This window comes from Gavia stellata, chromosome 4 (assembly GCF_030936135.1).
Source record: "Gavia stellata isolate bGavSte3 chromosome 4, bGavSte3.hap2, whole genome shotgun sequence".
Classification (NCBI taxonomy): domain Eukaryota; kingdom Metazoa; phylum Chordata; class Aves; order Gaviiformes; family Gaviidae; genus Gavia; species Gavia stellata.
In genome coordinates, this window is record NC_082597.1 from 61,621,515 (window position 1) to 61,635,428 (window position 13,914).

Genomic DNA, 13,914 nt, shown 5'->3' on the forward strand with positions numbered 1-13,914 from the left:
ATTTACATTGCAAACCTTTAGATAAAGGTTGTCTTAAAAAAAAAAAAAGTTGCAAAAGCTTAACAAGAAGTACTGGGAAAACTGTGTGCTCCTCTGAAAGATTGCTGCAGCCTGCTGAACTCTTTTTTGTTTTTCTTCAGGACCCAGAAGCATTAGCTCAGCTGATGAAGTCTGTGCCATTAACAAATGATGGAAAGTTCATGCTTCTGAATGATCAGTCAGAAGAGGATGGAACCATACATGAAGAAGGGGAGGAATCAGAAGCATAAAAGACTCTTATCCTTTCCTGCAGCCTGTGTGGGAGCAGGAAAAGCAGTTTTGCAAAAATCTCTGGTTTTCAGCCATCTGCGCACACACAAGGCCAGCTTCTGTCTTCCTGCTAGAGTGAGCGTGGCGTCTTGCCAGTGGAGCTGCCTCTGGATTTACGATGAAACAGCAGCAGGGCTTGGCCTTTGAGGCTTTTTGCAGTTGTGAATGTGTAGTGTATAGGTGTGTCTGGGAAGCTGACAATCTTAGGGAGTGCTTCAGAATTAGCCCCTTGCTGCTGGTAGTTAGGGCAGCACAGCTGTTGGCCACAAAGGGTTAATGTCATGTCTTCAGATTTACATGGTGAGCAGCTACAGTTCCACTGAAATTAGTGCAAGTCATAAGTTGTCAGCTCCTTTAACAAGTATCAGGCCTCAAATTTCCTACCATAGTCAATTTTCATAGTTTGCATGACTATGTGCATCTGAATGAAGGTTAAAAATGCACTATTTACTTTATATTCAGATGAAGTTATTTTTAGTCTAGTCTAAGTGCAACAAGGTTTATCTTTTGTGCTAGCCTATTTACAAAACAATTTGTTAAACACTAAATTTTTCCTGTTAATATAATTATTTTTATATTGCATCTAGAATAAGCTTACAAAACAAATCTAAGTGCCTACTCTTACCTTCATGGGGACCGCACTCACACATTCTGTAATTAATGGGCATAATGTACCTCCTTGATTTATTCTAAATACCACTGACATGCAAACATCAGAAGTAGTCAACAAATGTGGCATGTTAGTTGTGCGCAGTTTTTCTATGGTTAGGTTTCTTAAAAGTTAAGTTGCCAGAGATGATAATTGTGGGACAAATAAGTACTTTTATAATAAGAATTCTTTGTATTTTTAACATTATGGTGACATGCAACAGCTGTGTCTAGCAGCAATCTTTGGTTTTAAGAAACTGAGCAATAAAATGCTAGATTATAAAAGTCTGTGATGTGTTGACTAGTCTCATAGTACTTTCCTGAAATTAAACACTAGATGTATTTGGCTAATAAGTTCAGATTTTTTCCCCTTCCAGTTTAACCTGAAAACATGAGAAACTGTACTTTGCAAGAACAAATGAAAATAAACAAAATAAACAGTAGTTATTGGGGGGGGTTGGGGTGTGTGTGTGTGTGTATAATGTGTGGCATAGTTTGTATTAATCAAGATAAAATAACTGGAACAAATGGCTGAAATTCCTCAAATTTAATTTAGCTCAAGCATTTTACTGGGAAACTAGATTTTCTGTAAGCAGAATCTGTGCTACAGCATCTGAAAGAGCCCAGTTTGCAAGTGTTTGACATGGAATAAATTCAGTTTAGCTGGTTGTTGAATGTTTAAAAGAACCATGGAAGAGAACTGTTGGTAACTGACACAAAGACTTCTTCATAAATAAAAGTTGAAGCTGTCTTATTAAAAAAATTAAAACCTACTCAGCTGATGTTACAGAAAACATTAAGAATGAGGTTCTCAAAATTATATTTATTAAGTTACATACATAATGTTCTCTACTCACAAACCAAAGAGACCGAGGTAACAAAATACCTTTTTGTACAATGAGTTAGGAAACATTAAGTGTTACATTTGGTCCTTTGTACCTGAGAAGCTGAAAACAGCTGTTGTTGGACATCAGATGAAAACTCAAATTTACTTCTGATTACAGACCACATTAGGACCTCCAGACTCTACCCTTCAGCAGCAGCAGTTTACTTCCCAGTGGAGCACTGACCAGGTGGCTGCTGCTGCAGCTGTCACTTACCACCAGTCAATGCAAACATCTTTCAGCCTTGGGCCTGAAAGTGAGTTAGTCAGCTGTGCTCTGTGCCCCCTAACCACAATGCTGCAGGGAGGGAGGGCAAGGCAGCCTCATGGCTTCGGGCATAAAAGGCACAGCACTGTATCAGAAGCAGGTTGCAAGACCTCTGGAAGAGCAGCTGCTACCACTTGTCCATGCAACAGCCTTGTCATAAGGCTGAACACACAAGAGCAGTGGAGGCAGCTGCCTTCTCAGGGAGAAAGACAGGCCTTCAGTCTGTTCCACCCCCAACTCGAAGGAAAAAAACCCTAGAGATCTTTTTTATGTCCCTGCAGCAAACTCATCATCCTCATTTTCCTTTTATCACCTCTGGGAATTTTGCATGAGCATGTTGGGTTTAGTTTGGGGGATTTTTTGTTTTAGCTCCACTGTCTCATCTCCAGACAAGCAGTTAGGGTCCATTTTGTTCCTGTAATCAGAACAGGAGGGCAAAAGCTATGAAAATAGTAGTAGCACCACAGCAAGAATTTTGCACCTCTTCCAGGTGGTTGGGGACAGGAAAAAGGGTTTAATGTGACTCTCACTGACACAGGGGAGTATGTGACATCCAAATCCAGGACCCACCTTGTATTTCAGATGAGAAAAGTTTTCTGCATGTATATGCTGCTACATGACCAAAAAAAATATTTGTGAATATAAACTACAGTGCTGTATTAGCAAGAATAGCTCTATTATCACTGTACATATTTGTGTGTATGTATATATTTTTGCCACATACAGTATACATTCAGGTCTCCCAGATTATACAGGGTTCTATAAAAATAGGCTTATGTCTTTCCTGTAGAATTTCCATCGTCAGAACCACATGAATGTTAACCACCATACATTAAGAAAATGCACCATTCAATTTATGTTCAACTGCAAAGTACCACCTATCCGAGATAGTGTCTTTCCAAAAAAAAAAATGGGAGAAGGGAAAATACAAGTGCAGATTTTATTAGAGCACGGGTAATGTCTTGACTGCACATAGCTACCAAGCAACTCCATCCTGGGGGAAACGAACACCATCTATACATGGTTCTGCAGCTGCTGTGGAAGAACAAAATGCAGTGCTTGGCCACTCCAAGCCAAGAACTTACATGACTTCAGATAAATATGGAATATGGAAATATGTACACTGCAATTGCAACAGTATGGAAATTAGCAGCAGCAAGAATGCTGACCTCAGCAGCGCTACTGAGTGTTCAGTGCGGGCACAACTTGGTCAAAAAAGAAAGTGTACACAAATTATGAAAAAAATATCTATCAAAGTAAAAAAAGCAAAAATATAAATCAAGTAATGCAGCATTTTTAGGGCAGTCTCTGCAGTTATAATGAATTAAAAATAAAAACTTCAATGAGCCCAGCTGATTTAAACAGTCCATGAAGTTTCTGTATCATGATTTCAGAACCAACAAAAGGGACTTTCATATCAGTCCGGTCTTTCCGGTTGCAACAAAACATTTGTCCTAGCTTTCTGAATGTTGAAATGACTGGCAGGAAAGGGCGAATCAGAAGAACATCAGGAATTGTCTTAACCAGTGACACAAGGGTGGGTAGAACAATTTAAGCCATTAAAACATTACCTGTTTTGTAATTAGAAGAGATGAAAGAAGCTGGCAAGTATGGTCTAAAAATACAGTTGAGTGCCAAAAAACCCCCCAAAAAGTAATTCTCAGTTGGACTGAGTAGAGTAGTTTATACTAGTTAGTAAGACCTAGAAGTGTTTTATGTTCTGAGAGATCAAAACACAACTATATCTTTTAATGAAAGTGGTGTTTACTTTTAAACTACGTCTAGCTACTTACTTGAGTTAGGAATCTGAGTAACTTGCACAATCTAGAACCTCTACTTGCAGGCATTAATAGATGTTATATTTATACAGAGTTCTCACAGTGTTCAGCAGCTTCTGAAGCCTGCAGTGCAATTATTGTTAATAACCAGGCATGTAAGACTGTATGAACAACACAGACAGTACAACAGACCTACAAAGGCTAGGAAAATACAGACTTGAGGCTGAAACTTGCAGTTAGGCACAACATATTCATGAAGTGTAAGATCACTTAATAGTTACAGACACCCACCACACAGTGTCTGGTCATAAAGGAAGAGCTGATTGTGGTTCTGTCTTGGCTCTGGATTTCCTTACTTCTGTGGATGCAAATCAGACCTTCGGTATGAAATGAGAAGTAATTTATGTTAACTTTTCTGTTTTTCCCATTCTCTGATATGGGGGAAAAAACAGCAGGGGAAAATAAATGCCTGACAGGATCTTAAGTTCCCACTGTATAAATACTATCTATAGTAATGATAAGGGTTTGTGGAATAAAACATTATAAAGATTTCCATTTTGTGTAATAGCTTTAACATACATTCACAACATACACTGTTACACCTCCAGTGTATTTAATGCAGTCCCAGATGACAACAGGACTGCGTAAAAACATGTCTGAATTATTTTTTGGACAACAGATACAGTATCTTGATTCAATTTTTTTTTCTGGTTGAAGAGACGCACCAGTTCAAATCTTAGACCAATGTCCTACGAGTCTTTTTTTTTTATTTTTTAAATGCTATGTTAGAGATGCAAGAATGCATCTAAAAATAAGTAAGAATTTTTTATCTGCACATCTGTACTTTAAAATAACTACCTCCAAGGTCAACATTTTATATAATTATTTTCAATCTAAAGAAAGTGCTGTAAATAATGTAAACTCCTGAAAAACAGAAGTTTCTACAGGAAATATAGACAAACACAGACCTAGCCTCACTGCATGCTAGTATACTACTGTACATTTTCTCTTGGGTTTAACAGAGCAAGTAAATCAAATCTAGAGCTTTTACCCCTACAGAGTGTTACTGATAATGACAAGAACATGAATTATTCGAGTAAGTAATCATCACCCATACCAGCCACGTCATTTCACAACAGGATCTGCAGGCGTAGAGTTGGAAAGATCTCCATTGCTTGCTTTAACAGATTCTTCTAGAAAAATAAAAAATTAAGACATGGATCATGTTTAACATTTTATTCAAGGCAGTAAAAACAAAGTCTTACCATATATATTATGCTGATGTCATAACACACTTGATATAGTATACCATGGTCAGCATATGCAAACTGACCTTGCAGCACAGAGGGTCCTGGCCCTATGAAGAAATCTATATTTGGGATGAAAGGTTTCTGCAATCAGTAGAACTTGTGTAAAGATTACATATACATGCTCCCACATTTTGCAGAGTCCAAGTCCAAATATTACAGTAGAAGGCAAAGATACATGTTCAAAGCTTTTCAACCTGGTATGCATTTCAAGCTTTTCTCACCACAAAACACATTTTTCAAAGAACTGAACACATATCACAACAGCGAATATTTAACCTAAAACATAATTAAGTAACTGATGTTCTACAGAATGCTCTCCTGAAGCAGCCAGGGTAATATGTCTATTCTTACTCATCACAATGCTTATAGTTGGGGTTTTGTTTTTTTGTGTTTTGGGGTTTTTTTTTTTTTTTTGAGTTGACTTGAGCAATTATTTGAGCAACTTCACTGAATATGATCAAATATTAATTCATGCTAAAAGACTTCTTTCTTTTCGAACTGTTTTCCTACTGCAGAAGAATACAGTCACTGCGCCAAAGATAAGTTATCTCACAGGTCACTTGTGTCTTTGTCAGAACTACAGTGGAAAATTATTTACCAATTCCATTTTTTAATATATTGCTACCAGAGTTTTTAAGTAACTTGTGACTGAACTGCACTCCTATATCTTAATCCTTGGGACCATTCTCATGTCTTTGAAAAGAATTTTCTGATACCCAAGAGAATCTTCCAGAATTCATGAGGGAGAATATATAAGCATGAACATAAAAATGCAAAATACCCATGTTACCTAATCAAGAGACCATACCACAAATTAAGATCTTACCCTTTGAATATAATTCAGTGGTAGACCAAAACATATCATAAACATCTGAAAGTCACCTACAGTATCTGCATCATCTGCCTACATAGGTTGAAAACCAGCTGGTAAACAACAGGTAAAAAACACCAGCTTGTTTCACACCAGTTAAGGTTGTACAGAAAAGGCTGTCATTGTCAAAATTGGTAACTGAGAGGGTAAGCATGATGCTCAAGTTACTGAATTTAATGTTACTGCAAGTATGCAATTCTTCCTGTCCCAGATTTTTTTGGGTTGGTTGGTTTTTTTTGTGGTGGTGGTGTTTTTGGGTTCCCCCTACCGCAGAAGCCCAGCTTGAAATTCACCCATTCCAAAGAAGGTCTCTGTGAGCTGTTCTTGACTCCTCAATCACCCTTGACCCCAAAAACTCTTTCTGGAATACTGAATCAACCCACTAGAAAGAAAGCAGCTACGGAAAAAAGAAAAAAAAGCACTTTCCCTACTAAGGCACACTCTCATGAACCAAAATTTATGTATAGCATTCACTCACCTTCTTTTTCTTTCTTTTCCTGGTTTTCTTCTGCTGCAGTTTTATCTGCTCTGAAAAAAATTCTTGCACTACTTAGTGAAAAATAAAGGAGTTCAAATTCCTAAAGGAAAAGATACAGAAGAGGAGTGTCAGTGTATCACAAGAATGAATTTGTAGACAGATACAAGTAGGATTTTTCAGAAGCATCTAAGGCAACTAGATTTCAATATCTAAATCACTTAAATGCTTTTGAAAATCTTCCTCCGTTCATACCTTGTTCACATGCATTTTACAAAGCAAGTATCAGCCAGAAACTTTAAAGGGTAATTTAAGCAAAGCAGCATCAGTGCAATAAATTTGTCACTAATCCACTGAGGCTGAAAATGAGGTTTATAGCAGTAGTGAGAATTTGGAGCAACTTGCCCATGGAAAATCATGCAAGCCAATAATTTAAATGACCACAAGCTTGATCAGTTTCTGAACTCTGTTCAGTGATGTGGTTTTTGTAATAGCAGAGGACCAAACATAGTGCACACTCATGGGAGTCATGAGGACATACAGGGCTTTATCTATTTCAACAACAGATGTGCTTTTACAGAATGTAATCATGGGCTATTTATAAATAGCCAACTACAGATCTGCCTCATAGCCTCCCCAAATCAAAAGGTGGGTGGGAGAGAGCGCACATTTACACCACAGATGAAACCTGAACTGAAATGCATCTTTCCTCTATTTGACAGCTGGTGCACCATTCAACTCAGCAACTCAGAATTAACACCCAAGCAACTCTGAGGGTTCACAGTGTTATGTAAAACCTTTGTTATAAGAAATTCAACCAAAAAGTTATTCTCTGCTGTTTAGGTTTTAGTTGCATTAGATTTCAAACACCATCAGACAAAGACTTCCAACCAACCAGGTCAAGTTCCTGACTCACTCAAATATTGCAAATACTTAACGACATCCCCTTCGGATCATACACCTCAAGTCTTCATACTCTTTTTTGCATTGTTGCTGTAGACAATGCTCTATGTTTTTTGCTTCTGATAAGCTCCATCAGCAAACAGATACCTGAATTGTGAGGGTTAAGTGCGGAACTCAATACAGAATAGATAACTAGACCCACGCTATACCTGTAAACAAACTTCCAGTCGCTTGTGGGTAAGGTTCATAGTTTGCAGTAGTTTTTCATCTTGATTAGTGGACTGCACATTCTGTTGCTTAGCTACTGCTCTTATTTCCTTCACGTACTTCTCTCTAACAGACTGGAACCAGTGCAGAGAATCAAACTCCTGGTACTGATCCAAAAGCTTCAGAATGTAAGCCACACCTATGGTACATGGTTTGTTAATGACTAAAGTCAACATGTAATTTGTAAAACATTTTGTGAATGTCTTTAATGAATCAGCCTAAGTTGATAGTTCCCACACAATTAAAATTTAAATTGCCATTAGTTTACAATTAAATCAAACAGGAAAAAAACGTAATAAAGAACAAGCTTCAATTTTTGAAAACCACATAACTTATTCAAAGACTTGCATACCTTCTCATCTGCTGAGATCTGCAAGCTTTGAAAGAAATTGGGGAGCACCAACGTATGACAAAACCGCTCCCATACTCAGCTATTCCATGCTTAGGAGACTCTGAACAAAACAATAGCCCTCAAATCCATTGTGCTGAAGCCAAGACAACCCAAATTTAAATTATGGAATTTTTAATTACGGGAACACACAAAATATAAACGTTTCTTGCAAATATCCATTATTTTGGCTTACCCAAAGGCTCATTAGCATGCTGAAACTTACCCATGGCAAACCCATCATCAGTGAAAGCTGCTCCACTTTTGTTCTTCTTATTCAATTTCTCCTTGCAACTGATTGAATGCTCTACAAAATTGAGGGTCTGAAAAAGTGAAAAGCTGTCTTGGAATCATCAAGAGAGACTCACAAATTTTAAAAGGTGTTCCAGGTAGTAATACCGAGCCATGGGTATGTGTCTGTATGCAGTAACTACTCTTGAGAGATGGAAATACGTGTATATTAAGAACTTCTCAAAAACCTATGACACACTTTCAAATTTAACTACACTGAAACGCCTTTTTAAAACTAAAATGGATGGTATAGTCCTGAAACTGTATTTATCACAAAAACCCCCTCCAGAAATGGGAAGGAAAAAGAACAGAAGTATTTGTCATGAGCCTTTACCTTCCCTCACTTCTATCACCATGACATTCTGTCCTCTCACAGTCTTAAGTTTATGGCTTACTGGCATGCCAAAATTAGTTTCTAAAATGGGTTGCTACACATTAAACTGTTCAGATCATTTAGGCCTTCAAACTGAACTGCTCCCAAATGCACAGAATGCTGCACTCAAGTGTGCATCACCTCAATTCAGTTGGTCTCCTTCTAAACAAAACTCATTAAGAAAAGCAATTCCAATTGCAATAGAGAGGGCCCCAATTTTACTGCATTAGAACATGACATTAAAAGAGCCTAAAGATACCTAATGTGATGCGGAAAGAGCACACACGAGAGAGCTGAAGAACATGATTTTAAACTCTGTTCATCCTTGCTGTTCCAATTCCTCCTTTTTCATCTCGGCTTCTCCAAATTTGATAGAAATAGGAGATGTTTTTAAAGTTACCTTTTGAGTGCTAGTACATGAATTGGTGTAAATAAAGAAAAACATGGCTTTGGACAACTATCAACGAAGCCACACTCAAAACAATCCCACTCATAATCAGGCAAAAAAGTAGAATATGCTAGTCAACAGCCAAATACAAAGTACTTAAACGCAAACCTGATCTAATACTTTTTTTAAAAATAAGTACTGGTACACACAATGCAAATACTAACCAGTGGGGGAACAATTATATAGAAGTTCCGCAAATGCATATTCTTTGGACTGCGGAATTCAGGAGCAAATACATCCACAAGCATTTTGAAGTACTCCGTTCCTTCTGCAAAGTTACGTGTGAGGTCACTGAGGACAGAGTCCAACTGCCTGCAAAGGATAAGCAATGTGTTACTTGATTTCTGCTAGAAGTTTATTTGCTTACTCACCCCTTGGGATAAAAACCCTCTCTTCACCCTTTGGCGACACCTACAATCCAGTATTTGGAACAGAGTGTCCAAGTTTACACCCTACAGCCACCTTGAATCATGTTTCTTGATTTAATTTTCTCAAAAAACGTCTACGAATAGAACACTTGCATCTTTTTTTCCTAAGGCCCTGGACATTCTAAAAGTAGATGTCAGGCATGTGGTGAAGAAAGCTTGTTAGCCTTTAAACCGCAAGGATTTTACCAAGAAACGAGGTTCTAACAGTCTATTAGTACAAATGCCACTTTGCATAAGTGCTTTTAAGAGCAAGTATTTTTGCATAGTCAGTTGAACTTTTCACACACACAAAAATGCAATTAATAGCTGCATTTATAACTTTGAAAATCACAATTCTCTCATCCCAGACCTCAAAAGCATGATGTTAACGTACCTTGCTGCTTTTTGTGTTTCTTCCGAGAGTCCTTCTTCTTTCACCAGTTCTTCAAAGTTAACTATATCTTCCAGATCAGGAACAAACCTGAAAACTTACTGTTTGTTAGGATTATCCTCAACTGTCTATGTTCACTGAAGTATCTACCATAATTTATAGTTTAGTTAATTTAGTCTTCTGGGCTTGAACTTGAAGTTATATCATATCTGCCATACCATTCTCATCCAGGCACTATTAAATTCACTTCTCAACACACAGAGCATGATTTGTACTTCTGCTTTTACCAGGCTGCCATCCCCTCTCTCTAGCACTTGCTGCCCTTGGTAACTGTAAGTTTACTATTATTTGCAAGAAAACCAACTATTTCTTTGTATGTAAAAGTCACTATGTTTTAATGACCTTATAGAAACATAGATAATGATCTATGCAGAAATAAGTATCAAAGAAATGTTTTTTCCAAGTTCCTCAAGGCTTGTACTATTTTTCCTTAATGCACCCTCGAAGTGATTAACATCAGAAATTACAGACTTAACTGAGGACTAATGACTTACATGTATATTCTATTAACTCTTTTGCAGTATTTTTCCATAGAATTTGCTTGATTTTTAGTGGTTTATGACAATGATTGTACAGTTCTGAATTTCAGCACTGTTTTTGATAATTCCACTTCAATGAAGGCATAAAAATGGACCTTTTCAAAATTTATGGGGGATAGGTAAGAACTTAGGGAATATCAGCCTGAATAGGGAGCAAAGGAATGAGAAGGAGCAAACAGAAAAATGAAGTATTTGCAGAAGTACCTAATAGCACTACTACAGCAGTGAAGTCCACCAGATCTTATCATTCGTACATAACCCATAGCGTTGCCTTTAAAAACAAGAAAAAACAAGGAAGTAATTTATAATTATTTAAATACACACACTCCTATAAGCTCTGAAATGTAAATTAAAGTTGCTATATAGTTCTGGCAAAGAAACTGTTCTGAAAGCCAAGTTAAAAAAGCTACACTGAACCCCAGTATCAAAAGTCTATGTAGAGAAATAAAACACAAATACATCATCTAGCAAGGCTGTGTTCGCTTTCATAATAGCATAATGGCCAAGTAATACAAACTCTTTCCACTGGGCACATTAAACACTTGTAAGTTCAGATCAGTCCTGCACATCTACAGCATCAATGGCTGAAAATACCACTGTAATGTCACATTACATGTCAAAGTTACTTCAGCTGGATATATGGCTATCTTCTGAAATACATTAAGAGTACTATTATTTTACCGGGAAATACACTCAATCTGGATGAAAGTCAGTTCCCTAACATACAGAAAAGAAGAACTTAAAAGGGAACAGGTATCTATGCAAGCTGTAACTCTATTTTAGATTAAGACATGCCAGGGTCGTTTTTGTGTAATTAGATGAGAGTATTTATTTTACATGGGGTACAAATGAAGTACATTCCACCTGACTGGAGTTAAATCTAGTCTTAGTCTGAGCTAAAAGTTCAGTTACTAGACTGTGAAGATCTCTTCCGTTTAATAACATTTATAACATTGTCTTAGATAGCATTTCATACCAATTTGACTTATGAGTTGTCTGAACTGGTCAAGATAGCTCTGGCCATCCGGGGTTATTCCAAGTTTTCTGATGCCACGGTTGAATTTATCTGCTCTTTCAAAGGGATACTAGAAACATATTTTAGAATAATTTGTAAGAATAATTACCTATCCTTAAAAAGACTTTTTTTTTCATCATTTCAATACAATTCTATTTGCAATGTATTCCTACCTCACATCTACAGCTTCTTTGTTTTCTTTATAAATTATACACCTGCCTGTCTATATTAGTTCACAAAAGTCATTTGGCTAAGTCACTTCTGCAAGCTGAGAAGTGAAATAGAAGTGTTACTGTGAACGAGAAAGTATTCCTAAAAGAAATAAGAACTTGACATACAAAGAAGCTGGCAGTCTCTGACATTTTTAAGAAATCAATTTTCCACAGCATGGAAAAAAAATCAGACCTTAGTACCAAATCCTGACATACTGGAATAAGTGCTACACGTTCACATCATTTTGGATTTAATTTGAATAATCTTATTATTCAAAACTGACAACAATTGTCAAGCATGATTTGGACCAGAAGTTTAGAACCTCCAATAGACTATGTCTCCACCAAATCATTGTTTTGAGGACACAGAGAATAATTTTAGCCAACTCCACATTTACAGAGCAGCCACAATGAAACAAAGCCATCCTGAATACAGACACTTGTAACACTGCATTTTGCTAGGACAAAAGCTATCACTTTGTCTAGAGATACACATTTAAATAATAGGAATGTTATGGTTTGGTGCACCTTCAGTCACATGAAAGTAGCACTTCTTTTAGCTAAGTTACTCTCAATCCTTTAAAAATTACCATACCTTGTGATCATTTTGATCCTTGACTTCCCTGAAGAATCTGATGTCTTTGATAAGTCTGGATTTGATATGTTCATCATACATGAACTGGCTAAAAATATAAAATTTTTTCCTCAAAAATTGGTAAGTGAAGTTTACCTAGAAGAAAAAAAAAAATGGTCAAATCAAGAAAGTTAGCAAATTAACAAGCATAGCTAAGCAACCCGTTTTCAGTAGATTCCTGAATAACTTACATTTATATGGAACCTTCTACTTGGTTTACTTCAATCTGTTATTCTCAATTTATCTTTTTAATTTTACTGGTTTAAAAGAATAAAGAAAACCCTTCTCCTGGAAGGCCTACTCTATTCCAGGAAGGGCAGAGGGACCAACGGACAAGTTAGCTATTCAATGACGTGCCCTACACAGCCATTAGTTTATGTCTGGAATATCATGTAACTGTCCTTTTGAAGCAATACAAACATGTCAAGTCGAAACGGGCAGGGAAGCTCAACTTCCTCAGTCAATTTGTGGAATCTGCATAACTTCCTGCCACACCATTTCACATCCTCAAAGTGTTCTAAAACACTTTCCCATAAGGCAGAAGCACATTTCCACCCTACACATCTCAATTACTTCTCACGGCTGCGTAAAACAACTTTATTCACAATCAGAAGTGAATAAATCTACATCATCAGGAAATAATGTAACAGCATTTTTTTGAGTAACTGAATTCCCCACTCTCAGAAGAATACTGCAAGGGAAGTTATTTCCAATAATGCAAGAAATAATGAAAACCTTATTTTTCTAATTATTTCCACTTTTAAAGTAATGACTTGAGAGTGGGTTCAATATTTCAGCAAGTTTTTTTTTTCTTTTTTGATAGAGCCAGAAGAATGGGAAAAAGAAAGCGGCAAAGAGGTAGAAAGAAGTTGAGCAGCAGATTGGAAAGCACCACCCTGAAAATACCTTTGGCACTGTATCTAAACCTGAGGTGCTCTTATTTACCTTGCAAAGAGGTAAATGCCTTCAGCTGGTTAAAATGACCACCTACAGTACAGACATCATTAAAAGTGTTGCAGTAAGAAGTCAGCCTTCCAATAAATTATCGGAGGTCTGTAGCTTTTATTTCGCAAACTGAAAAGCTGATGTTTCTTAAGGTTAACAGTTACAAGATGAACTTAAAAAATGAACATTGCATTTCTTAAAGATTTGCTTTAGTACAGATACTTTTGCTGCAGTTAAGTGTCAATAAGGAGAAACTTAGAGCATGCTAATTTATACAGGCAACTTAGAAATCAAAATATTCTACTATATTAGTTTGATAAGTATTATTTATATTTACTGAAATTCAGAATCCCACCAGAACATCTGTATCTTATTTGATGTGGTTTTAGATTGCTTCATGAACTTTTATGTAACAACTGGAAGTGGCATAACTCCCGAGAGATTTTTCTGATATGGATCTGTGTTGTGTCCAAGAACCAATTTGTTTTATTAATACACA

At 36.8% G+C, this 13,914-nt stretch overlaps 2 protein-coding genes across 5 annotated transcripts in view; one reads left to right on the top strand and one right to left on the bottom strand.

Moving 5' to 3' along the window:
• APPL2 (adaptor protein, phosphotyrosine interacting with PH domain and leucine zipper 2) overlaps positions 1-1,246 on the top strand; it is a 39,092-nt gene extending 37,846 nt beyond the window's left edge. For both annotated transcript variants that reach the window (XM_059816010.1, XM_059816008.1), the window contains exon 21: positions 141-1,246. In XM_059816010.1, coding sequence (XP_059671993.1) covers positions 141-269 — 129 coding nt within the window. In that variant the 3' untranslated portion in view covers positions 270-1,246. The remainder of the gene's footprint in view (positions 1-140) is intronic.
• Positions 1,247-4,862: 3,616 nt separating this feature from the next.
• Positions 4,863-13,914, bottom strand: part of WASHC4 (WASH complex subunit 4) — a 38,163-nt gene continuing 29,111 nt past the window's right edge. For 2 of the 3 annotated variants that reach the window (XM_059815982.1, XM_059815983.1), the window contains 9 exons: positions 12,432-12,566; positions 11,586-11,694; positions 10,814-10,880; positions 10,010-10,100; positions 9,377-9,520; positions 8,327-8,423; positions 7,655-7,851; positions 6,546-6,645; positions 4,863-5,076 (listed from right to left, as the gene is read on the bottom strand). In XM_059815982.1, the coding sequence (XP_059671965.1) occupies positions 5,012-5,076; positions 6,546-6,645; positions 7,655-7,851; positions 8,327-8,423; positions 9,377-9,520; positions 10,010-10,100; positions 10,814-10,880; positions 11,586-11,694; positions 12,432-12,566 (1,005 nt within the window). In that variant the 3' untranslated portion in view covers positions 4,863-5,011. Of the gene's footprint in view, positions 5,080-6,545; positions 6,646-7,654; positions 7,852-8,326; positions 8,424-9,376; positions 9,525-10,009; positions 10,101-10,813; positions 10,881-11,585; positions 11,695-12,431; positions 12,567-13,914 lie in introns of all 3 variants that reach the window. The other variant, XM_059815981.1, reaches the window with a different exon arrangement.